Raw genomic sequence first — 26,071 nt, 5'->3', positions numbered from 1 at the left:
TTGTCATGGATATTTAGACGAGGCACAAAAGCACTTTGAGTTTGATAAATGATTGTAGGTAGAGACACTTTCAGCCTGTTAGCAAATGTCATTGCCACCAATTTGTAAATAACTGTACAAAGACTAATAGGTCTAAAGTCTGATACCAAGGAAGGAGTTTGTGTCTTTGGAATTAATGTGATCAGGGTGTGATTAAAAGGCTATACACTTTGCTCCCCATTCAAAATCTTGAGACAAACAGCACTGATGTCATCTCAAACCACATGCCAAAACTTTTGAAAGAATAGAGCATTCATACCATCTACACCAGGCGACTTGGTAGCAGGCATTTAATTTGTACAGGGTCTTTTCCAATTCCTCACGTGTAAAAGGACGCAACAAAACATTATTCATCTCACCAGAAACACAAGGCTCAATATACTCCAAAATACGTCCTATGGCAACACCTCCAGAAGAAGATAATGCGGCAGAAAAATAGATGCAAAACATATCACCAATTACTGCCGAATCTGTCTGCGAGACATTGTTGACATTCATCAGACGAGGAATCGCATTCATTTGGTTACGAGATTTAGCTCTTTCGTGGAAGAATCGAGTGTTTCGATCCCCAAATTTGAGCCAATCCACTCGAGATCTCTGTCGCCATAAAACCTCTTCCTTTGCTAACAATTCATTCACCCGACTCTCCAATTGACGAAGCCTTGACGAATGTGGAGAAAACTGTTTCACTGTTTTTTTTTTTTTTTTTTGTGAAAAATATATTTACCTTTTTCTTTTTCTTTTCATTTGTGAAATGACCTTTTTGTCCTTCCTGAATAATTCAAATTTAATTTTTTTTTTTTTAAATATATAAGAGTTATAATTGTAAAAAAAATTCAATTATGATGATCAAGTCCACTTATCTTAAATATAGTATAGAATAAGGAGTTATAAATTATAACAAAGTTTTAGGATGAAACCAATAACTAAAGTGATGTCATTTAATAATTATTAAGGTTTAGTGTGTGGATCTTATGCCAAAGTACTAGGTGCTTTAGAGCTCCCGAAAATTCGGGGCTCTGCATACCGAAACCTAGGGTTTCGTGCAGCAGTGCGGCGGTGGCGGTTTTGTTCACTGCTTGCTGGAGGATGTCATCCTGCGTCTATCTCGTCTGGTGTGCGTCGGGCGTGTACAGCGACAGGGGTTCTTCCAGTGTCGGTTTTGAAGGCAAGGTGAGTCGGGTCTGGATTTGCGACGCTGGTTGTGGATTTGGGCTTCGAGTTGTAAGGAGGTGAAGATCTCCGATCCTTTGCTGATTGAGCGGTGGGGTTTGACACGGGCTGTTTTGGGTAACCAACGGAGTCGATTGGATCGTGAGTGCATCATGCGGTTGTAGAGTCGATAGAGGCTAGCTTTGGGCGGACGGGATGGTTGCCATGGATCGGGATTTGGGGAGGCCACCAGACTGAACTAGGGGCGGCAACAGCTCTGGCGGTCTTGCTAGGGTTCCGGCGCGAACTGGTCTGGGTGTAGGGATGAGGGTAGTGGGAGTGGGTTGGGCCTGTTAGATCAAGCCCACTTTCCCTCCTCTCCCTGGCTTGGGCTAATTTCGTTGTTGGGCCTTGGCGAGCCTGTTTGGGGCTGGACTCAATACAATCCTATTTTGAAGCTATTCACTGCAGGGTCTGGTGGAATGGTACACCAAGAGGTCTTAGGTCCCAAGCCAGTCAAGGCAGATGCGGAGAATTAGGGTTAAATTTAGTTGTTAGTTTTTTTGCATTTTCCTTTTGGATTTTAGTGTTTCGCATTTTCCTTTTTTAGAATTTTAGTTTTTGCATCTTCCTTTGGGAGGTGTGCCTGACTACGGTCAATGGAGCAGTGAATGTAATGGGTGATCTTCGGATCTCCTCGAATGACCTTGTACGGTCGTATGATCTTTTCGATCACAGGAATATATCTTCCTTTCCCCTAAAAAAAAAAAAAAAAAGTGATGTCATTTAATAGTTCCAATCAAGAATTTCATTGGTCGGTGATGTATTTACCAATTAAACACTTACAATTAATAAAAAGAAGTCATAGTCACCAAGATCATTAGCCCAATTACTGCCAAAGAAAATTCTCCCGCCCAATACAATAACCCGACTAAATGTAAAAGTCCTTTGGGTTTCCTCAAGAGCCCACAACTCGCCCTTCAAATCGTACCCGACGACCCGCCGACCTTCCTCCTCTTTCAACTTCTGATTCCAACAGTCTCAAATTCTCAAAACGACGATCAATGGCCAAAACGACGCCGTCGCCGGCAATTCTCTTCCTCACCCTCCTCCTCCTGATCACGCCGCCGCCCTCCCAATCCCTCCCCTACTCCCAATACCGGACCCTCTTCTCCCTCGCCCACTCGCTCATGACGCGCGTGGCCAACCTCCGCGCCTCCCGCGGCGACCACGCCGGTTCGGACCGGGCCAGGAACATCGCGGCGAAAATGGAGAGCGGGCTGGGCCTCGGCGTCTGGGGGTTCATGTGGTCGGCGGGGTGGGACTACGTCAAGAACTACTCGTGGAGGGAGCTGCCGTACACGGAGATGTACGGCGCCGCGTCGGAGGCGGGCGAGTTGATGAGGTGGCTGGGTGAGTTGACTCGGAAGGAATCGGACTCCGAGCGAGCGGCGTGGATCGGTCAGAATTATCAAAATGTCTTCAGGGTCTCTACTTCGCTGCTGCGTAGGCTCCTCCGAGTGTTCAGTCAGTCGGTACGCACCGTTTTGCTTTTTTAACCCATTACTTAGTGTTCTTCTGAATTTTTAGTTAAAATGTTTAGTAAAAATGGTATTTTTTTACTTTCACATTATGATAGGAAATGACATTTTAGCCGCACTCTTGGGTTGTAAAAAGTTGTGAAATGTTACGAGATAATAGTGTCTTAAAAAATTAAAGACAGTTTAGTAATTTGATGTGTAGAAAAATATAATAAATAATATTTAAAATATCGATACTTTAATTCTGATAATTTAACATATAGAAAGATGTAATAAAAAACTATTGGTATCTTTATTTTAAAATTATTATTTAAAGCCTCAACTTCATATTTTGTTTCCTTCTAGATTAATTTAAAATTCAGATCGATACTATTTGTTTGAAAGTAACATTCCTTTTTAGTGTTGAGTTTCTAATCGATTAAATTTGGGGTTTGATTGTGCCGTTTTGGGCAGGGAACGTTGAGAGAAGTGGTGAAGGCAGTTCAAAGAGAGGTAGTGGAGGGCGAGTTATTGAAGGACTGTCTTGAATTGGGCAGCAATGACTTTCAAGGTGTGCTTCAAATCCTCAAGGATTTGGGAGTACAATACGGCTCGGCTCCTAGTTCTAAGCACCAAGATCTTTGACGTCTCTCTACTCCAAGGCGCTAAGAAATTGTCCCATTTTGTAGTTTGTTGTACGAGTTTGAATTTCCTGCTTGAATGTTTATATCGATGACTATGTCTTGTAGCTTGTTCTTGTGTCTCCTTATCTCTTTTTCTTAATCTTTGCCTATGAAGATAGATCAATACTTTCTATTCGAGCTCGACCATGAGCTATATTAACATCCGAGCTCAACCATGAGCTATATTAACATCACAGCCCCCGGGAAAAAAAGACATGGTTGTTGTGAGCTTAACAGAAAATACCATGGTGATTATGTCCTTCAAAGGTGTTAGAAAATCATCTTTGATTACACCATTCTAAACAAAGTTTCATCATAGCGTTGTTTCATATTTGAAACATTATGGAATTGATTCAAGAAAGTCGGTTTAGTGTATGTTTTACCAAAAAATGAAAAAAAAGAAAAAGAAAAAAAAGAGCCTAGTTGTATTCCTTCTGTCACCTTCTTTCAAAAGGTAACAAGAATCAAGTAAACTAGACAATGCTGGAGGAAAAGAACCTTGGAATCATGAATAAGGCTATAGATTGACAAGCTCTGGTTGTTTTAGCCACAAATATGTAACTGCTAATCATGGTCATGCATTTTCAATTCCAGTAACAATACCATCAATCATGGCGTGGTATAATCAGACATTTGAAGTGCCTCTGGACCCAGCTGCTCAAAATGTGAGCTCTTGCCATTGAAGCTTTGAATAAGACTTGGTTTAGGGTCACACAGACCCAGCTGGTCATAAATAGGTCATGTGGTGGGTGATGAAATTTAAGAAGCCGTATATATCATATATATATATATATATATATATATATGATATATGATATTTCTTAGGTGCGGACGTCCGTACTGAAAATTCGGTACGGATTTCCTGTTTTCGACCACTTTCCGGCCACATTTTTACATCTTAACCGTTCAGTTTTTAGATCCTAATGTATAGATCACCTCTACAAATTTTCAGCCAATTTGGTGATCGTTAAGGTATCCAAATTTGCAATTTACACGAACGGACCGAATCTGTTGAACCGGAACCGTTCGTATTTATAATGGTAAATTGCAGTTTTGGATGCCTTAACGATCACCAAATTGGCTGAAAATTTGTAGAGGTGATCTATACATTATGACCTAAAAACTGAACGGTTAAGATGTGAAAATGTGGCCGGAAAGTGGGGGAAAACCGGAAATCCGTACCTAAGAAAAGGTACGGACGTCCATAGCGGAGACGGACTGTGTATATATATATATATATATATATATATATATATATATATATTGCCCTATCATTTTCATTTGTATGACTGTCTAGATAAGTACCACCTCATCATCAACTACCCTAACTTAAATTTTCTCAGTGTTTCTACCAAAAACACTTCATCGATACCTAGCAAATGCTAAAAATCACGCGCTTATTAATGCTATCATTCCCTCTTCTTATGCTTTTCTTAATAGATTGGCCCAAATTTCCACTGAAGGTGAGCTATGAAAATTATGAAATGGGCAAGGATCTTGGTGCTGATCAAATAAATGCGTCATGCTCATTCAAGTCTTCACTATTACATTTGCAAGACTTTATACCTTCTATTGAGATTTCACTTTTACATCCCACATAGTTTAAGAAATCACGTCTCATATTTTTGTTTAGCAATTAAAAGAAAAAGTTAGTACATTGTAAGTATACATATTATTTGACCAATTTTTTTAAAAAAAATTAAGATATAGTTAATTTAGACAAATAAAGCAATTCGTTTTACAAATTCCTTCATCTTTTTTAAGAAAGCATTCATTAAATTAGGCTAGTTGGTTAAACTAAACAAGTTGATAGGAGAAAGAAATAAACTCCATTGGATCTACCATTACCAACTTTCTAACTAGCTTACCAGGGAGAGTTTACCAAATGGCTCTAGATTTTTGTGTACAAGCAATGTGGGCATCTCCAACAATGGAGTCAAAAGCCAAAATGACTAAGAGTCTTTTTTTTCACCATCTCCAACCCAAATCAAAAAAGTGTCAAAATGGCTTTTGAGCCATACCTTGAGTCAAAATGACTAAGGAATGAAGGTAGAAAGCCAAAATTGCTTAGGGAAAGAAGACCGGGCCCCACCTTCCACTATTTAAAATGAGCGGCTCTGATTCACTCCTCATGAATTCGATTCAAAATAGAAGGCCAAGATTAATTAATACCAAAAACTAAAAAATAAATATATAATTACTTAATTTCTAATCTGACAGTCAGAAAAATGCGATGAATTAAATTCAACGGCTAATAATAGAGTAATGTAGTTTTAAACGAGAAAAACTTGAAAAAATAAAATAAAAATTTCTAAAAAAATTTTAAACGACGATATATTATATAAGATTATTATGTATGATATATAAATTCATATTGTAGTTAAATAATTATCTAAAATAATTAAAATTATGAAATGGCTATGACTTTTGACTAAAGGGGGTTGGAGATGCAAAATATGAATGAATAGTAATGACACTAGGGGTGTCAAATTTTCCAAATGACTTTGGCTTTTGACTAAAGGGTTGGAGATGATCTATATTTATTCTGTGATACCCCAAATTGGGTACTCATAAGAGTATCTCCAACAGCTTCCCTATAATTTCCCTATTATAGGGAAACAAAAATTAAAATCTCCAAAAAAAATTCTGCTCCAACTCCAACAGATTCTCTATTTTACAGATTCCATAATTCTTCCCTAAAATTTTACAGATTGCTGTAAATATAATGAATTCTGTTTTCTCTCTCATCACTATCTCTATTTTAGGGATAATTATAGGGAATCTGTTAGAGCAAAACAACCAAATTTTTTCCTAAAATGAAGAAAAATCAAGATATAAAGAAACTGTTGGAGTTACTCTAAAAACGTGTACTTGAACAACTGATAATCAAATCCCCAATTATTAATAGGGTTAGATGTATTATAATACTGATAATCAAATCCCCAATTATTAATAGGGTTAGATGTATTATAATTAATTATAATACATCTAACCCTATTAATAATTGGGGATTTGATTATCAGTTGTTCATGTACGTGTTTTTAATTAGATGCAGACAATGATTGCCAAGTCTTATTAAAGTGGAAAAGTTAAAAAAGTATAGTGATGGGTTTCAATATCTAAAACTCCATCCTTTAAGTATGAGAGATAATTTCGCACATATCGGAAAGATAAAACAAGATGACATTAGTTTTTGTTGGCAACTATATAGTAATGCAGCACTGCAATCCTGCATGAATGGGTAAAACATTATGAATCATCCCACTACAAAATTGACTGATTATTTTCAGTTTCTTAAATCCAGTGGTTCTTTAGGGTTGGTTAGTTTGATTGTAGTTGAGGCTAGCCCACCATTTTTGAATGCTCTTTAGGAGTCGACTAGTGAAAAGGGTTTTTACTAGAAAAATATGTAGAGTTAGACTCACGGTATCAATTGAGCTGAATCTCTTTTCACTATGGTTATTGATTTACTCTTTTGTGAGTTTTTTTTTTTTTATCAAAAGAATGATTCATTTATAAACAAAAAACTACATCAAAGAGTATATAGTGATCTCATTAAACTCATCACAATCGGTTGGAAAGAGTGCCACACTCCATTTCACAAACTTTCAACTACCAGACTCATTGACTAAAATTTGAGCTAGCCAATCCGGCGCCAGCATCCACCAATAAGTAGGGTAGGATAGTGACAAAGCCAAAAAAAAAAAAACACTTCTAAATCATTCGAGATTTATGTATTTGAATTCTCTTTTGTTTGCTTACATTCAAAAGTGTAGTTCTATGATATGAACCATTCAGCTTTCAAGTCAACTTTCAAAGTTCATCTGCAAAAATTTATCCAAATAGGAGATCACCAAGAGTTGATTTAAAAGACAAGTAGTTCATATCACTAAACTTACACTACCAAATGTATGTAAATAAAAGAGGGTTTAGTCACACGTACATATTCAAACTAGTTCAGACCTAAGTATCTTCCTTTTCACTTCAATTATTTACTTCTCTTCTGTGGTTTTGGATGAGCTCGAACATCCAATAAATTCCTTCTTATTTTTCTTTGCGGGCAAGATAATTTCTTTCTTTTGTTGGTAGGTTTTTACTGTTGATGGTGGACTCGATCCATTGGAAAACCACACCGACGAATAATGAGTCAATTGGCAACTTCAAGTTTTACCTCCTTCTTGGCTTATTGCTTTTCATTTTTCTTGTCAACAATGGTAGGGGAATCAGGAATGGGTGGTATATATTGGACTTCAACCTATAGCTACGGCATGCAATGACTTCAATGGTCTAGACATTAAATTAAGTTGCTCACCATACAAAATAAATGGCATGTGTGGGTCGGTACATTTTCTACCCTGTTTAGCTACACAGGGTGTAGCTACACCCTGCATGTTCTTGCTAGACATGTTACTGTCGAAAACCTCAGCCGGCCAGCCCTTTAATTTGATCTTCTTCTCATGACCCCGGCCCTTTTCAAGATCATAATATATAGTTATTACCAAAAAAAAAAAGGATCATAATATATAGTTGTATTAGCTTTCTGTATTTTTAATTTTCTTCATGGATTAGTTCTGCAACCAACTAAATGCAGAGCCCAAAGTCAACACAAAATTAATGGACAGAGATTGAATGAGCTGAGGACCACTGATCGAGCAAGATCTACAGGAAGGTTGCAGATCAAAACCTTCGTCTCTCCTAGTCCAAAACACGGTGTTACAAAAAGTGGCATTATTGACTAGCTAGCTAGGGTTTATGTTTCATTTAAATTAAAATACAGTCAACCATCAAGTTCATCATGATCTCCATCAATTATCTCATGAATATATGTTAACGTTCCTAGTTCAGATTAAACATCAATCGACAAGGAGGTCAATGCTGCGTTTTAAGCTTGATATACATTGCTTGCCCTAATATCTTGATATGTATTGATAGGTCACTGAACGGGTTTTCATCTCTAAACTAATGCTCATATATTCAAAAAGGTGAAGTGAAGACTGAAACCCAAGTTTCTGTTTCTGTCGATCCATTAATTAAGCTACACAACATATACGTAATGGTGCATATAAATTTTTTGACGAAATGTCTCAGAGATATCAAGACAAGAGAAAACATGCAAGTAAGCTAAGGTAAGCTAGGAAAGCTAATGTGCAAACTTCTACATGCATCTCGTACCTAGAACAAGAGTTCTTCGATGTGCCATTGAATTGATCGAGGGGATTAATAGGGGTAACTGGTAACATGTACCAATTGTCTTGCTAATTAACTATAAACTGAAAATTATTTAGTGCTACAATATTGGTTGCCAGTGAATTATTTCTAAGCAGAACCGAGGCCCCAAGATGCTCATTGGTGTACAGACAACATGTCGATCAAATACAAAGACTTATGAGGTCTTGGGATGCAAAATCTTTTAAACATTACAAGAAATTTAGAGCAGAGAGAGTGAGGGAGAGGATTCAGAGCCGACCTTGGCAGCTTGGCTTGCCATACATTACAGTCTCTCATCACATTATATCCGCGTGAAATTAATGCATTCGAACTAACTCCTCAACTGTAAAAGCCAGGACATCAAATGCCATTGCTTTTCTCTATATATACTCATCAACGTCGCCTTTAATCCTCACACACACTCACAGACCCAAAACCAGCACCATTCTCCTTCAACCTCCACCATTTATACCTTTCCCCGATCTTTAGCTGTTTCTTCTAGCAGCTGGCTACTTGATCAGAATTCTTTTTCTTTGCTAGGTTTTAGTACCTTTTGATTTCTTATAATTTGAGCATTATGGTGGGAATGGTGAAGAAAATGTGGGTGGTGTGTGTGGTGGTTTTGGTCTTGAACTTGGGGTGGTACAATATTGGGGCAAGAGCTGAGCCACAAGTGCCTTGCTATTTCATTTTTGGGGATTCTTTGGTTGATAATGGCAACAACAACCAGCTTCAGTCCTTGGCTAGAGCTGATTACTTGCCTTATGGGATCGACTTCGGTGGACCAACTGGAAGATTTTCCAATGGGAAAACTACTGTTGATGTTGTTGGTAATTAAGCTACTCTCTCACTCTCACCAACATTCACATGCTTTGCTATCCAAATTTATCATCATAATTGGCATGTTATTTTGTCCAAGTCAAATATAATGTGGTGTCTTAGTTTGGTCGTGTTAAGAGGGACAGAGACAGCAATCCTTATCTATCAAAAACAAGTTTAGCTATTTCATACATAAATCTGACCAGCGGTTCCTCTAGAAAAATTCTAGTCGTTTTACATAGTAGACAGGGTTGTTTTATATAACAGATCATGTACATCTTACTATACTCTGATCTCAGTAAATCTGGCATGCATATAAAATTTGCTGGTATAATATTGCTAAAAAACGGTTTTTATAAACCGGTTGCAGTTCTATCTGTACTGGTAAAAGGGTTTGTAACATATGCTGGGTACGGATTTGTCTTGATTTTTCCCCTTCCTTTTTTTTTTGTTTTTTTTTGTTTTATACTGTTTCTAACCTGTTGTGGTAAAGAAGATTTTGAAGTAATTAAAGACATCTTTCGTTTACAAAAAAGGTAATTAAAGCATCCATATCTTGGATTCTTTGGTTGGTATCCACACATGCAGCCTTTAAACCATGGATGGGATTTTCATCTGAAATAAGTATAGTTTGGTATCAACTAATCTGTATTCATAATTTATGGCAATATTAAAGAGTGCACTTATTTTCTGAGCTTTCCATCGGTCTTTCAAGCTAGCATCACCGCAACAGTTCACCAAATAACGTGGCCGTATAATTCAATTCATTGGGGGTAGAAGAAAAACTACTGCATGTGTCAATAGTCTAAGCTTTGGGACTTAATTACTAGAACTGTAAAATTCAATACTCAGGATACTGACCACCAAGTGTCCTTTACATTATGATCTGCAGCTGAGCTTTTGGGTTTTGATGATTACATTCCACCCTATGCAACTGCCAGAGGCCAACAAATACTCGGAGGAGTAAACTTTGCATCTGCAGCTGCTGGAATTAGAGAGGAAACTGGACGCCAACTGGTAATGACAACTCTTTATTAATTCACTAAAGCACTATGTCATTTATCTTACCAGTTTATATACGTTGCGTGATCCAATTTGGCACCACTTCAAACAAGAGTAGAGAGTGGTCAGATTGACATCGGTAACAACATAACATAATGTCTAACAAGAGAACGTCCTTCATATACGTTTTGAATATTGTAGGGCGGTCGGATTACGTTTAGTGGTCAGGTAAGGAATTACCAAAACACAGTTTCCCAAGTGGTAAACTTGCTAGGAGATGAGGATACAGCTGCAAATTATCTGGCCAAATGCATATACTCTATTGGATTAGGCAGCAACGACTACCTTAACAACTATTTTATGCCCCAATATTACAACACCGGAAGTCAATACACTCCGGAGGAATATGCTACTTCTCTTATTCAGGATTACAGCCAGCAACTACGGGTTAGTTCATTTCCTCCCCCTCCCTTGATTTTTTGTCCTTCATAGCATTGTACAAAAGTAGTATGAGTCTGGTTACACTGAACCAAAAATATCTTTTGCTAGTCTGTACATGTGTATGTATTCAAGTACTTAGTAGATATAAGTAGGACTAAATACTGTTTAGTTCTTGACTTTTTGACCATAAACCACTTCAGTCCCTGACCTTCTAATTTCACACGTTTAGTCTCTGTACTTTAAAATTTTAAACCAATAAGTCCTTGTCATATGAAAGTAGCGGCAAAATGTCTATTATGCCCTCAGTTTTTTTTTAATTAATTACTTATTTTATTTTATTTGGAAAAGGAATTTTTATTCCTCTTTCTTTCTTTCTGTTTATTTTTTTATATTTTTTTTTCCTTTCTTTCTTTCTGTTTGAAAAAAAGAATAAATTAAAAAAGAGAAGGGAATAAATTTATTTTAAAAAAAAGAATTGAGGGCATAATAGACATTTCGTCGCGACTTTTAGACTGCAAGGATCTATTGGTCTGAAATTTTGAAGTACAGGGACTAAACATGTGAAATTAGAAGGTTAGGGATTGAAGTGTTTTATGGTCAAAACCTCAAGGACTAAACAGTATTTAGTGAGATAAAACTTGATGTATACGAACCAGATTACATATATTTATTAATGTTGGTGGTGTTGGATATGCAGCTTTTGTACAATTATGGTGCAAGGAAGGTTGTGTTGTTTGGAATTGGTCAAGTAGGTTGCAGTCCAAGTGAATTGGCTCAAAATAGCCCAGATGGAAATACATGCGTCGACAAGATAAACTCTGCAAACCAAATCTTCAATGGCAAGCTCAAGGCCCTTGCCAATGAGTTCAACACTAATTTCCCAGATGGAAGATTTATCTTCATAGACTCCTATGGCATTTTTGAGGACATAGTAAAAAGCCCAGCACAATACGGTACATACACATCCTTGTTTTTAATCTTGAAAACACATGGAAAATTTATTTTGTGATAGTAACTTCTATATTATGTGAATTTCTTTGTAATTAGCCGATTCTGTTGAGAATCTTGACAGAAAGCAGCGCTTGTTCTTAATAACACAAATGACTGACCAATTAAGGAGGAAACCCAAATTATTAGTGTGTCACACTCACGAACAATCTAAAGTACATTTTTTGAAAATGTGTGACCAATCCTTTTTGCCCTTTTTATTTCAGGATTTACGAATATAAATACAGGATGCTGTGGGGTGGGGAGGAACAATGGCCAAATCACATGTCTTCCTTACCAAACTCCTTGTTCAAATCGTAACGAGTATCTGTTTTGGGATGCATTCCATCCCACTGAAGCTGGAAATGCTGTGGTTGCTAGGAGATCATACAATGCCGTTCGTGCATCCGATGCTTACCCAGTTGATATATCCAGCCTAGCTGCGCTCTAGTACATCAAACTACGTCGTTTCAGTCTTCTAGCTACCGACTATATTCTTGCAGCTGAATCATTGGAGCATTCCTGTTTGGTTTTTTAAGAGTTTTGGAACCCTCCCAAATAGTTATGTATTGATATGTTCGTGTTTATCTGTATTCAAAATGAGTATACCAAGAGATTGTTGGTTCAAAAAAGCAAGTATGCACCAACTTTTTCTCAATTATGTTATTGTTTTATGAGAAGTCTTGTCGTTCTATAGGATTGACAGGTAATCTGTATAAACCCTGCAGGCTGGGTTTTGGATATCTCGTGATTTTGTCAGTTGCATAGTATTATTATTCGAAGTCAAAATCATCTTTTCCAGCTGTTGATACTAAAAGAGTTCATTGCTTGTTTTGTACGTATTGTCAAAATGTCAATTATTGATAGCTCCTTACCATGGAAGGACCATCAAAACCATCTTTTTCATCCCCCCCGTCCCAATAAGTTCTATGATCGATGTTCTGGTTGAACAAATGATATTTCGTTCCAGCATAGCCAATGAGATAATTCAAATCTTGTCTGATTTTGAATTTGCATTAGGTCTCAATTATTATCTTAAATAATTTTTCATTAATTGGAAGTTACGTGAAATGAGAATGTCTTTTTCTGGGTGTCAATGGAATTCTCTTTGTACTATTGTAAATGGTTTTGTCACTTTAATTCAAGGTCGAAATTGTGATGATGATGTTATGTACTTAATCTATATGTATTATAGAAACAGAACAAACATTCTAGCTTGACAACAATACACATGACTCCATGTATATGTACTATATAGTATTAAAGAGGGATTCGAAGTCAAATATGTGATTACAATTCAAAGAATTAAAAAATGATCTTTTTTTTTTTTTTTTTTTTGAGAAAAAAAAATGATCTATTTAGAATGTGATAAAAGATATATCAGAAGACTAGCAAATGCAGTGAGACAGAGGGAGATAAGGTTTAGAAGATGCGATAAGTCAACTAGAGGGGGGGGGAACATTAACCTATGTATGAAGCTAATGAATAGTACTTGCTAGCTCAAGAATCATTCAGGACTGCCCATGTGGAAGTTTGCCTGCAAAGATAATGAAGTAGGGCACTAGGCCATGCATGTGATTCAATTATATATGCAGCATAAATGAGGACCACAAATCTTTAGTCATATATCTATATGCCTACGTTCATAATAAGAGGACATATAAAGAAATCATTTATCCTTAAGGCTAGGATTTGGATACGGATGAAATGAAACTGTAATGAAATTACTAGCTAAATGATCTATTTGAACTGGATGCAAAAAAATTCATTTATGCAGAAGTCATCTTTAGATTCGACCTTTTTCCACTTCTTATTTCCAGTTATAAATATGTATCTTTTGTGAAAGTAATTACAAGCAGCGTACTTAGTTAGCAATAATGCGCTTTTCTTTCCTAACTTTAATTTATGTTGTTGATTGTCAATTATGTTGTCGATGGCACTCGCCTGAAGTCTAGGTGGGAGTATTCTTTAGCCATCAAAAACTTGTAGAATCTATTAAGAAAAAAGAAAAAAAAAAAAAAAAAACACGAGCCATGTTAAAACTCGTATTTACTTGTTCAACAGCATAAACCCTAAAAACGAAATAAAAATACCTCTTAAGGAGAAATTAACCAAATGCATACTATACATACCTACTGAACAGGAACCAAAACACAAATACCTCTTGAGGAGGAATTAATCAAACGATACATATCTATTGAACATGAAACAAAACACAAATACCTCTTGAGGATAAATTAACCAAACGACACATATCTATTGAACATGAAGCTTCAATAGGTATATTTAGGGCAAAAAGCACAACTAGATTTTCGGGAGGCCTCCGAGAAATACGGAGTGACCTCAAGTGCGAAACCTAGGGTTTCGTGTGGTGGCGGTGATCGTGCGGTATTCAGACTAGGAGCAGAGACGGCAACTGCGAGGAGGAGGCGGTGCAGCTTCCTTGGTCAAAGACGTTGGTTGTTTCTGGGGATCATTCAACTGCCCATCTTGAGGTGGTAAGGCTCCGATTCACAACGGCTTTTGGCGAAGGCGATAGAGAGTGTAGGCTCTGAGCGTGGTGCAGTTGGGTGGCGTCGAGTTTTGCAGCGGCAGTAGCGGCAATAGGGTTCGGCAGTACAGTAGGGCTTTGACTTGAGTTTGGGTCGGGTCGTTCGAGTAGGGTCGGGGGCTTCTTCCCAGACCTCGACAATGGGGGAGAGCCGAAGCCTACCGCCTGAGTGGACGGAGCGCTGTCCTCTGGCTCCAATCAGATTGATCTGAAGGATGAAGGGAAGGAGGTTGGTTATGGGCTCACCCATTTTTCTTTCCCTTTTGTTTTGGGCCTAATTTGGTTTGGGCTAGTAGAGAGGCCGAGTGAGGTCGTTGATATTATTAATGGAACATGATTCCGTTTTTTTTTTTTTTGAAATAAAGGTTCATTTCATTAGATGATCAGCTAAAAAGCCAAAGTCTAACATGCACTTAAAGGCAGAAAAATGGCGAGGTAACGACCAATCTCCTATCTAAGCAATGTAAACTCATTACAAGTCAATTTGAGCCCTCTTTGTAAATCGAACCCATAGACAAAGACCAACTCCGTGTCTTCTGAGGAAAAATCATCTTCTAGCCCTCCATCCGCCAGGCACGTAATTGTGGTACGCAACAGAAAGCTACTTCCCAGCAAATAAATAGGAGTCAATTCCTCATCCATAAGCTGCTTTCTCCAATCCAACTCGAGATAGTTACCAATTCCGTAGAACCATGATCCGAATTTTGACTGGCACTTAACAGAACATGAAGGCCCAACATCACCCAAGGAGGTCAAACTCTCGGGCCAGGCTAGCCCAAAGCACTAAGTAATAAATGAGGGTGTCAAGGCACCCTCCAACCTGGTCCAATTCTGTAAAGAATCAGACCTAGGTCCAGAAGAGATTAAGCCTACATGGTCCAGGCCCAGGCCTAGAGACCCAACTCCAGACAAAAACGCTGGCCAGAACACCACTCCGCTGCCGCCGTTGCCCATTCCGGGGGACGTCCAACCCAGGCAGCCATCCCTGCACCCATCAGAAGCAGCACCGCACCATCGTGCCAGCGCCAAGCCTAACCACAAATCTGGAGATCAACGTCGACCTCAAACACGAAAGCCCGACCTTGACCCGATTCCAAATTCGATTAGACAGCCCGAGACGCCAACCCACCTTGAAGAGGAGCCAATCCAAGGTCCACCAATCAGCTCCTCGATCCCAGGTCGATCAATCAAAATGCCGATCAAACCCCTTACTCCGGGATTGAAACAAACCTGTCCTTCAAAACCACAACTTTTCTCACCGATCTCTACGCGTAGGAAGAAACTGAGGAGAGCACCCGACAGCCTGGCTGAGATAATGCGAGAAAAAGGTTCCCCGCCGTCTGCTTGAACACGGTCAGGTACTATGCCGCTGTTTGCTCGAACCTGTAGGTATAAGGTTTATACTTGATGTGTTGGCATCCCTATACAAAGCACTGAAGAAGCCTACAAAGTTCATCAAAACTGATTTCAGAGAATTTCAGGTAATTACATATCATGCATAATCAAGGGATTGCAACATGTGTTTCAATCCCCGAGTCTGCCCGAGTCAGTCCTAGTCAACCCTACATCTTTTGGAGTCCAATTTTGGAAAGTATCTTTTGGTTTTTAGATTTTATTTTACAAAGATATTTTTCAACTGATAAAATCGTGCTTTTGAAGTCCTAGGTGATTTAGGATTTGTTTATTTTAATTGGATATCTTTTATTAAAAGATCTTTCCTAGTAGGAGTCCAATTAGGGTTAAGTCTTAATTGTTGAGAATTTATTTTCTCCTCAATATATTCAGAAAAGTAGCGTTGATTATGTAGGGATTTTGATGCAAGAATTATTGTGTGTCTTGCTTGCTGAGAAAGAGTTCCATAGGAGTTCATGAAACACTTGTTCCGTGTCTAAGTGTTTCACTGTTCATTCATATACATGCATTGATTCTCTCAAGATCAGTAGAGAAGATTGGTGGTGCAAGTGGAGCGATATTTGTAGATCGTTCAAGTGACGAAGAAGGTCAAGATTCAAGACAAACACCTCTCTAGTGAGTCTAGAGATTGTAGCCGCGTAGAGAGCTATATGTGTTTGTAAAGAATCATATCCTTCATCAATAAGTTGATTGATTTTATTTGGGTTCTCAAGAGTAAGAGTCTCGCAGTGTTTTTAATCTCAAAATTGAGGTTTTCACTGTGTAACCAAAATTGTGATTTCTGTGTGAATTTTTTGATTTCTGCCCAGTAAGGATTGCAACGTGTCTATCAATCCCTGAAACCTAGAAAAACATTTCATCCAAGTATTTTCAGAACCGTAGGACTTGGGTCGCTTTCTCACACTGGAACCTGATTCCGTTGCCCTCAAAATAAAAAATAGGTATATTTAGGGCTTGTGGCAATGTGGCATCCTAAGTTATTTGAACAAAAACAGGTTTTATTTTTTATCCTAGTTAATAGGTTTTTTCTTTAGATGAACATAATTAACAGATTTGAGTGTATGTTAAAAAAATTGGAAGGTGAGAGAGGTGAATATGACTGGCTACCACTTCCAAAATAAGAGGTGAATATGAAAGAGGTATACGGAAATCTGTTAATTATGGTAGAGATTCGACCATAAAATTCTCCTTAAAAAACAAAAACAAAAAACTTTGTTTTGATGTGATTCGGGTCTTCCGTATGAAAATCGCTTATTTCTTTTATTACTAAATTCTGTTATCATTTCCATAATTTAAACAGCACGTATCCAATAAAAAATTAAGATTTCTTGTTTGATAGGAAGAAATCATACCGAAACAGGGTGTGCATCAGATAATATATTGTCCATCTCGATCAATTTTCAATTCATAAGGTCACCCCATGAGTATCATACCCCTATATATAATTACTCTCTACCTCCTTTTTCTTTTGTGGTCGAATCTCTACCTCTTATTTTGAAAGAGGTGAATATGAGCATCAAGAAAGATGACAAAGCTATAGCCAGGTATACGGAAATCTTGGAGGAATGTGAAAATATAATTTCCTTTGTCTCCTTTCTTTGTTTTAAATGATGCCACAATTTGGCCGGAGAGCAACCCATTAAATTCGATAATCTTCTTCACCAAAAAATTATGAAATGTATGTCTTGCCTAAACCCGCTAATGACAAATTCTTCATCATTTCGTAGCCTATAAAATGCCCACCTAGATATGCTTTCATTCTCTGCCATCATCTTGCGCGCTTCTTAATCATAACTGATTATATTCTTTAGATTATTGTAGTTAGGTCTAAACGGGGGTTTCTGTTTTCTTTCTGTTATTGAAATGGCTTTTCAAGTGAAACCATTGGCGGTGGTAATTGCTCTATCTTGGGTTTTAAGCATGCAACAGCATTCTTCTTCTGTTAATGGAAAGCCACAAGTACCTTGTTTCTTCATTTTTGGAGACTCGCTGGCTGACAGTGGCAACAACAACTTGCTTGATTCTCTGGCTAAAGTCAACTACACGCCGTATGGTATCGACTTCCCTGGTGGAGCAACCGGAAGATTTACCAACGGTCGAACCACCATCGACGTACTATGTATGCACCTCTTTTCTTTTCCTTTTTATCTTTTCTTTTTTAATTGAAATCACACGGTTCTCCCTTGGCCATCAAGAATAGATTGATATTTAATTCCGATTAGCTTGCGTGGGCGGGATTCGAACCCGAGCGTGGGTGTTCCATACCTGGAGGGTCTTACCAACTCCACCACTGGTGGTGCTTATGCACCTCTTCTTTAATTAACCTCATTTTCTATTTTACAGTTATTTATATACATGCAGGACGTTACAAACTTAATTTTGAGTTGCTCTGATTTTAAAAAAAGTTCTATTGCAAATATTCCCATTTTAACTGTCTGAATTGGGGGTGAAGTTTGCTTTGTGCTCTCTCAAAGAGTACAGTAATAACTAATAACATCATCTTTTCCTTTGAGGGACCCTTTTGGTTGCGAAGCATGTTGACATTATTCATCTACATGTCGTTTAAGCATTAATCCTTAAAAAGACCATGATTCAGAACCTCAAATCCCATTTAGAACTCATTTCCACTAATTCGTGTAGAACGGGGATGGCCATGCTATGTATGTACGTAGCTTAAGCTTTAGGGGTTTAGCAGTACATGTGCAACAAAAGCGCATATTAAGACTTATGCTTAATTGATTGAAATATTTCCCACGTTTGTTGGCTTGCTTCAAAACACTATGGTAGTTTGTTGGCTTGCTTCTCTTTGTATTTTTTGCTGTTCTGACATTTTTAGTTTGAGAAGCTTTTCTAAGCCTGCTTTGATATTTTGCTAGCTAATAGCTCCGACTTAATTACCCTTAAGTCTTTAGAGTCAGATGAAGTGATTATCTACCATGATATTGAAGTCATGATTCCGAAAAAACTGTTCATTCGAAACCTCAAAGTGGTTATGCACCTAGTATCTCTAACTTAAGCTTTTGGATTACTTTAGTAGTTGTGTAATAAAACCAAATATAACACTTGTATATACTAATGAAATTTTCTAATTACAGCTCAACTTCTGGGTTTTGACAACTACATTCCACCATTTTCCTTGCTTAATAGCTCTGACATACTCAAAGGACTGAACTATGCTTCTGGTGCAGCAGGAATTCGCAAAGAAAGCGGGAGGCAATTGGTACTTAATACTGGATATTCCTCACGAAATCTGCTTTGGGCACACTTGAAGTGTCCAGATATATGTCTTATAGTTGTTCTTACTTTGCAGGGTGCAAGAATCAGCATGGACAGACAGTTAAAGAATCACAAGATTACAATCTCCCGGATTGCTGACATACTTGGAAAGAAGAGGGCTAAAAAGCACGTACACAAGTCCTTACATTCAGGTGTAAAAAAGTGGTTGGCCAAAAAATACTTAAGCAAGTGCTTATATTCAGTTGGAATGGGCAGTAATGACTACATCAACAATTACTTCTTGCCTCAGTACCATGACACCAGTAAAAAGTTTACCACTGAGCAATATGCTGAAGCCCTTATCAAACAATATTCTCAGCAAATAAAGGTAAGTAGTAATCATTTACCCTAATAGATGTCCTTGACTATAATTAAATCAACAACCAATTTTGAACAGGATCTTTGGTTCTTATTATGTTTATATAGAAGTTGCACAAATATGGTGCAAGGAAGGTGGTTTTGGTTGGAGTGGGACTGATAGGCTGCACCCCAACTGCAATTTCTGCTGGCACAAATGGGTCTGCATGTGTAGATAGAATGAACCTTGCAGCTCTACAGTTTAACCAAAGGCTTGTATCACTTGTGGATCAGCTCAACAGCAATTTGACAAATGCAATGTTCATCTATATTAACAGCTTTGAAATGGGTTCTGGAGATCCAGCAGCTGCTGGTACGTAATCTGACATATTATACAGTCAAACCATGAAAATAAGCTTGAGTTTCATCGATCTAATCAATGGTTTCAGTTTATTATTACAACATAACATGTTTTACTATTTCATTTGAAATATTAATTTCGTACTCGATCTAGTTCTAATATGTCATGGTTTCATCGCAAGATATGTAAAAATGAATTTTAATTTATTTTGTTTGCAGGATTCAAGGTTTCGAACGTTGGGTGTTGTGAGGTAAATGAAGTTGGTCAATGTAAATTTGACCAAAATCCATGTAAGAATAGGAGTGAGTATGTGTTTTGGGACGGATTCCATCCTACAGAAGCCTTGAACCAAATCAATGCAATAAGATCATACAGTAGTGCTATTAATCCTGCAGACACTTATCCAATGGACATCAGTCACCTTGCTAAGCTAAAATTTAATCATAGAGTGGCTGCTTATTAGAAGTCATGCAAAATTGCAATCAGATATAAATAAGGCAACTTTTGTTTGCGCTCTGAGTTTTTCATCATTATATGGTATTTTATTCAATATACTTTTGTTTTAGAATGATGAAGTTGCTCTTGCTTATTAGTTTTTATTTTTATGAAGCAATGTTGTGGATTGGTACATTGGTTTTTGTTATTTTCTGCCAAATTATTTGGATAATTCATGCTCTAATATACACAATTGAAGTATTTGTGCTGCTGTAAACTTTACTTTGTGAGATGATTTTTCATCGTTATGAGATTAGAATATGGAGAGCGAAACCATATCTACTACTGAAAATTAGTGTTACTTAGAAGATCTTCGTAACATAATCATAATATATATCTTGGTAGCAAAAAAATTTTGATTTATTGTATAATGATTTTAATTCATAATTGACTTACTAAATAGAAAAAAAGAAAAAAGAAAAAGAAACTTAATTACAAGAGAGGGTAGTTAGGATAATTTGTAAATAAAAATTGGATTAAAGTAATATAAAAATAGAGGGGGTGTGTGAATAGAGAAAATGGGTGTGTGAATAGCACCACCATTTTTTTAAGTTGATAACAAATTAATCAACTCATGAATTTGAAAGTAGATTTCGATTTCTATTTTATAAATATTATAACTAAAAAAGTTTAGGATTCGATGTGCTTCTTTATTATTTTTTTTGTGGCCTTGTTTTTTTTTTTTTTTTGAAATAGAAGTTGATTTCATTAGATCAACAGCCAATAGGCTAGAGTCTACCATAACTTACATAAGCAAACTCGGCAAGAAAATCCGAACTAAACTATCTAAGCTAGAGCAGATCATTAAAATCTCTGGGACGCTCACATTTAAGCGAGCCTATACAAGAATAGAACAAACCTCGCCTCCTACGGAAATGAAATCATTCAACTAGCCCTAACTTGCCAAGCACGCAATTGTGGTACAAACTAGAAACTAGAAACGTCATAGAAGACTCATAGAAGCTTGTCCTCGCTCACATAGGCTCATACCCAACAGAAATAAATTAGTAAATAACAAGCTCCTCCCTTTTCGAGTTGGAGCTCATACCAGCAAATACCCTCTTCACTTTCTCCTTCTTGGAAGCTTGTTTCATAGAGACCAAGGCCTTCTGCCCCATCAGCCCGAAGTTGAGCCCAGGCCCAGATACCCAGGCCCAACCCCAAGCCCACGAGGAAGACCTAGCAGAAGCCCAGCTCCTCTGCTGCCACTTCGCCGCCATCAATTTCGGCGGCCTTCCTGCCCATCTCATCAAACCGTCCACCGACGTCTGGATGAAAACAGCCGGCTGAAAATCGCCGTGAGTCACCGCCTGAAAACCACCGCCTCCAAGAATAGCCTCGATCGACGTCGCAGAACGGTGACGTCCAGATCGAAACATCCCTCTACATAACCTAGCCACCAGCCTTGACTACTGCCGCGCTCAGAGCCGACAACCACCGTCGACGATGTACGGCGCTCGAAGACCGGATCCAATCCAGCAAAAAACACGGTCAGCGAGGCCTCCAACCCAGAAATCTCGCGCCGCACCGCACGATCAACGCCGAGACCCCGCCCCGCGCCATCGCATCTTTGCCCTCCACGATCGCCGCCTTGCCTGAGGAAAGATCGCCTTACCTGAGGGAAGCTCGCCGCCGCCAAATCGAAACCTAGGTTGCGAAAACCCAAGTCGCTCCGAGAAACTCGGAGACGCCTCATTCTGCTCACTTTTAGCAATTTTTTTGTGGCCTTGTTGCTTTTGATAGTAATAAAAGAATGAGAGGGCAAAACTCTAGCTGACACAGGTTTAGTACTCAACAAATTATTGTTGAGACCTTGATCTCTAGTCGCTTCCATCGCTCCATTTCAATGATTATCGTGTGTCGGACACAAGGATTGTTTTGGCTCCCTCGAATAAGTTCACACCATATTCTATAAGCATATATAGAACAAGAAAACACAAATTCTGGAGCTCGACAATGAAATGTAAGAAATCAAATATTATAAACTCATTTTGAAGTTAATGTCCCTAAATCCACAATTCTGAACCCTGTGCCGCCCAAAGCCCACACTTCCTAGTCAATTGGAAAATAAATTATTAGGTCAACTATAATTATACAGAAAGCATATGACCTCTGGCTGCATGCATATCAAATTGGGGTCATAAATGATGAACAAGGCCATCAGCAATGGCCCCTACATGGGGCGGCTCGGCCTATGTCCATCCTATGAAGACGCTCACCGAACTTTCGTTTCTTTGCTGCTAGTTTCTCAATCTTAAATGATACTAGCACAAACACACACTCAATAATGCATTTTTAAAATGAAGCATACAATTTAAAATTTAATCATAGTGACCATGGCAGAAATATTGGCTTTTTATTTTTAATATTTCAATATTCAATGAATCAAGGTTAAAATGTTAAATAGAGAAAAGTCAGCCAAAATCAAGCAAGTTTCTCAAACCAACAATTTCACAACTATTTATAGATAGGTAATAAGGATGGACATCCTGAATTCCTAAAGATAAAAGCTTTTTTTTTTTTTTTTTTTTTGAGAATAATAGTAAACCATTTTATTAATAATAAACATAAGAAAAATTACAACTTAAAGATGTAGAAACTACATCAAAATATAAAATAATAAGGGAAATACTAGATGCAATAAAGCATCGAAAATAAAACTTAACAAAGGTACGAAGGGATGCAATTAAGCATTTGATGACGCCCAGAACAGAGTTTGGGCTGTGTAAAACCGTACCAATAGTATGGCCGACCATGCTTCCACGCATATAAATACGTCGAATAGAGAGTAACCTTCTATCAAGATAACCGCCGATAGTGTGACCGACCTTGCCCACTCTACACAAAATAATACGCCGAGTAGAGAGCAATCTTCTACCTAAGTTGCCGCAATTCCAGTTCCAAAGTATAGCAGGAAACAGCGTCCCGAAAAAGTCTCCTGGGTCCCAAATGCGGATCCAAACAGAATATAAGGCCAAACAAAGGCCCATCTTGAATGACCCAAACAAAAAGAAGCCCAGAATCCGTTGGGCACCCAAACCTGCCCTAACCTCCCCTGTTCCGCCATCCCTTGCCGGAGAAAACCAGACCCAGTTCCGGCCGCTCGACTCAATACGTCGCCGCCTACCCCACCAGCCTTGGGGCGATTCCCATGAAGAACCAGAGGAAGGTTGTTTCTCAGCCTGACCTAACCCCTTTTGATCAAAGCTGCAGGGCAGCGAACACCAAAGCCACACCCATATTCCGGCCGCCACATGGATCTCGGCCCCCGACAATTGCACCATCGCCCGACGTCGGAGAACCCGATCCTTCCAGCATGACTCCACCCACCTCCACCAGATGTAGCGCAGGTCCAACCGAAAGTCCAGGCACTGCTCCACTCCGATCGCCACTCCAATGCACAACTGGATCGACAACCGGCCATCACGATCCCTTCACTCGCCCCCAGTCCAGATCCGCACACCGTCGACTTGAGCCGTGCCCGAGATGGCCGAAGACGTCCGACTCTCGGATCTGTCCTGCCCGAGATTTTCCAGTCACCAACAATCCCCAATCTAAATGGACGATGAACCGAAAGCAACCTCAAGGCCTAGATCAAACCAATCTGAGGAGGAATGAACGAAGTCACTTCAACACAAGGTTCTAAAAAACGGTCTAGGAGGCGCCTAGGCGCTAGGCGTCAGCATCCCGTTCCGATTTTGGCCTGGGCGAAGTGGTTAGGCATTGAGCCTCCAGGCAGCCGCCTAGGTGGGTTAGGCGGAGGTAGGCGGACTTGTTGGGCGCTGGGCGCTGAATTTTTTATATTTTTTTTTCTTTTGATTCTGGCCAGGTATCAAAAGGATGAAGAACAGAAGAAGAAGATTCAAAACTCAAAATCATTTAGAGACTACCCTCTGAACTGAAACCCAGTCCTCCACTAAACTCTTGATTCAAAATTGACAACCCAACGCCGGCGACTTGATTGACAGTGGTGGTTCCGGTGATGAACCCGATGAGAGAGAAAGCTAGAGACCAAAATTCAAATCTTGAGTCTGAACCCGATGACTGGAGCTTTCCTTGGTGAAGGCAGCGAAGATCTTAGGTGCTTGGTTGTCAATTTTGGCGAGAGAAAGAAGAAGGATGAAGAGAGATCGAGGTAGAAGACGAGAGACTGCAGAGAGGAAAATGGGAGAGTTCACGAAGAAGAAAGCAGATTTTTCTAATCACACTTAATTGGAAAATGACAATTATGTCCTTACACTAATTAATATAATTACAATCAATAACACTGATAAGAGAGTGGAGATAATTAAAACTAAAAGAAAAAAAAGAAAAAAGCACACACTTGTTTATATATATATATATATATATATTATAAAAATAAAATAAAGTAATAATAAAAAATCCCGAGCTACCGCCCGACTAGCGCCTAACATTTTTTAAAACCTTGCTTCAACACGGGTCAAGGACCTCGACGTCTTGGAGAATAACAGATAAAGGGAGGAGACGGCCTGGACCGTACTCGATGGCTACGACACCAGGGGAAGTGTCGGAAATTTGCTCCATTGGAAATGGAGGAAGTTGCAGAAACGCATACCCAAGGGCGGCGTTCTCTCAAACTGTTTGCGTTGTGATTTTTTAGTTCTTTTTCTCTGAGACTACTCCTAAAGATAAAAGCTAGCCAGCCTGCAACGAAGAGGACGAAAAGATAAGTTGCAAACAACAAATTGAATCAATTTCAATCAATTCAAAAATAAATGCGGTGAAGAACTAAAGCAAAGGTCATATACATAGCATATAATAAAAGTTAGAGCCATGTGAACTCAATTAAGAACAAAAGAGAAAGGGACATATCCAACAATTGAGAACAAGATAGGTATATATGGAAGGTAAAATCTTGCCTTATCGGTATCCCACGAACTTTTGAGAAAGAAAATTGTCAATTAGATTAATGCAAAAATTAAAAAGGTAATATATGCATTCATGAACACACGATGATAACAACGATTAAGAAGGGATGGTGGTAATTTTTCTCCGGTTATGGAGGAAGAAGGCTGGGAGAGAGGTGGGGTGTGTGTGTTTAAGTGTAGCAAGATCGAAGTTTGGTGGTGGGAAGTTGATTTTTCTTTCGTCGGAGTTTGATCGTGGTGCTGGTGCGTTGGATTGCTTGATGATATGGTGGCCAGGGCTGCAAGGTCAGCGGTGTGGCAAGGGATGCAGAGGTTCGTCACTCCACAGTGACGGTCGTCGCTTGGATGGGAGGCGGCTACTGGTAGCGGCCCTGAGGCTCGATTAGTGGTTGGAACTTCGTGATCAATAGCGGATCAGAGTTTGCAGTCGTTTTCTGGCCATTTGGATTTGTACGTGCTTCAATGGCGCGACGGGCAAGGCTGCTGGATGGGAGAACTGGTGGCGAAGGTTTAATGGAGGTCGGACGGCATCGCTCAGCATGGTGGTCAGCGGCGATGGTGCATGGCAGAATGGTGGCGATGGTGGCGGCTACTTAGTAGATGCGGCGGCGTGGATGGCAAAGGCGGTATGATTAGGGTTATGGCTCTGTCCTATGTTTTGGGCTGGAGTTTGTATCAGTTGGGCTTGGGCTCCATTGGGTGGGCTTGAGATGCAAGTTTTGGTTTTTACATTTCCTTTTATCTTGAAAGGATTCCTTTTCTTTTTTAAGAAGGAATTCGTATGCCTTCAGTTTGGAGGAAAATGTTGCTAAGGGCCCCCTATTGTATCTCTGCTATTTTATTCCTTCTTCAGTAGTGTATGGTGTATTTCTGGATGTGATTAAGCTTCTTAGCCTAAAATGGTCGAATTACTTTAGTAATGACTATATAACAATTCT

At 38.8% G+C, this 26,071-nt stretch overlaps 3 protein-coding genes across 4 annotated transcripts; all 3 read left to right on the top strand.

Moving 5' to 3' along the window:
- Positions 1-2,108: 2,108 nt before the first annotated feature.
- LOC112166186 lies at positions 2,109-3,504 on the top strand. Its single transcript, XM_024302959.2, has 2 exons — positions 2,109-2,726; positions 3,186-3,504. The coding sequence occupies exons 1-2, from the start codon at positions 2,256-2,258 to the stop codon at positions 3,354-3,356; spliced, it is 642 nt and encodes a 213-aa protein (XP_024158727.1). The 5' UTR covers positions 2,109-2,255; the 3' UTR covers positions 3,357-3,504.
- A 5,495-nt stretch (positions 3,505-8,999) lies between these two features.
- On the top strand, positions 9,000-12,689 carry LOC112166572 (GDSL esterase/lipase At1g29670). Its single transcript, XM_024303448.2, has 5 exons — positions 9,000-9,432; positions 10,314-10,438; positions 10,625-10,870; positions 11,562-11,817; positions 12,079-12,689. Exons 1-5 carry the CDS (start codon positions 9,180-9,182, stop codon positions 12,300-12,302), a joined length of 1,104 nt encoding a protein of 367 aa, XP_024159216.1. The 5' UTR covers positions 9,000-9,179; the 3' UTR covers positions 12,303-12,689.
- A 4,588-nt stretch (positions 12,690-17,277) lies between these two features.
- On the top strand, positions 17,278-20,356 carry LOC112166571 (GDSL esterase/lipase At1g29670). 2 transcript variants are annotated; one of them, XM_024303447.2, is made up of 5 exons: positions 17,278-17,934; positions 19,004-19,035; positions 19,126-19,419; positions 19,518-19,761; positions 19,968-20,356. In XM_024303447.2, exons 1-5 carry the CDS (start codon positions 17,679-17,681, stop codon positions 20,210-20,212), a joined length of 1,071 nt encoding a protein of 356 aa, XP_024159215.1. In that variant the 5' UTR covers positions 17,278-17,678; the 3' UTR covers positions 20,213-20,356. The 2 variants fall into 2 exon arrangements, with proteins under 2 accessions (XP_024159215.1, XP_024159214.1); XM_024303446.2 differs by having other exon boundaries at positions 17,282-17,934; positions 18,911-19,035; positions 19,968-20,318.
- The last annotated feature ends 5,715 nt before the right edge of the window (positions 20,357-26,071 follow it).

This window comes from Rosa chinensis, chromosome 5, assembly GCF_002994745.2.
Source record: "Rosa chinensis cultivar Old Blush chromosome 5, RchiOBHm-V2, whole genome shotgun sequence".
In the NCBI taxonomy this organism is placed as follows: domain Eukaryota; kingdom Viridiplantae; phylum Streptophyta; class Magnoliopsida; order Rosales; family Rosaceae; genus Rosa; species Rosa chinensis.
This window is presented reverse-complemented; position numbering and strand designations above follow the sequence as displayed.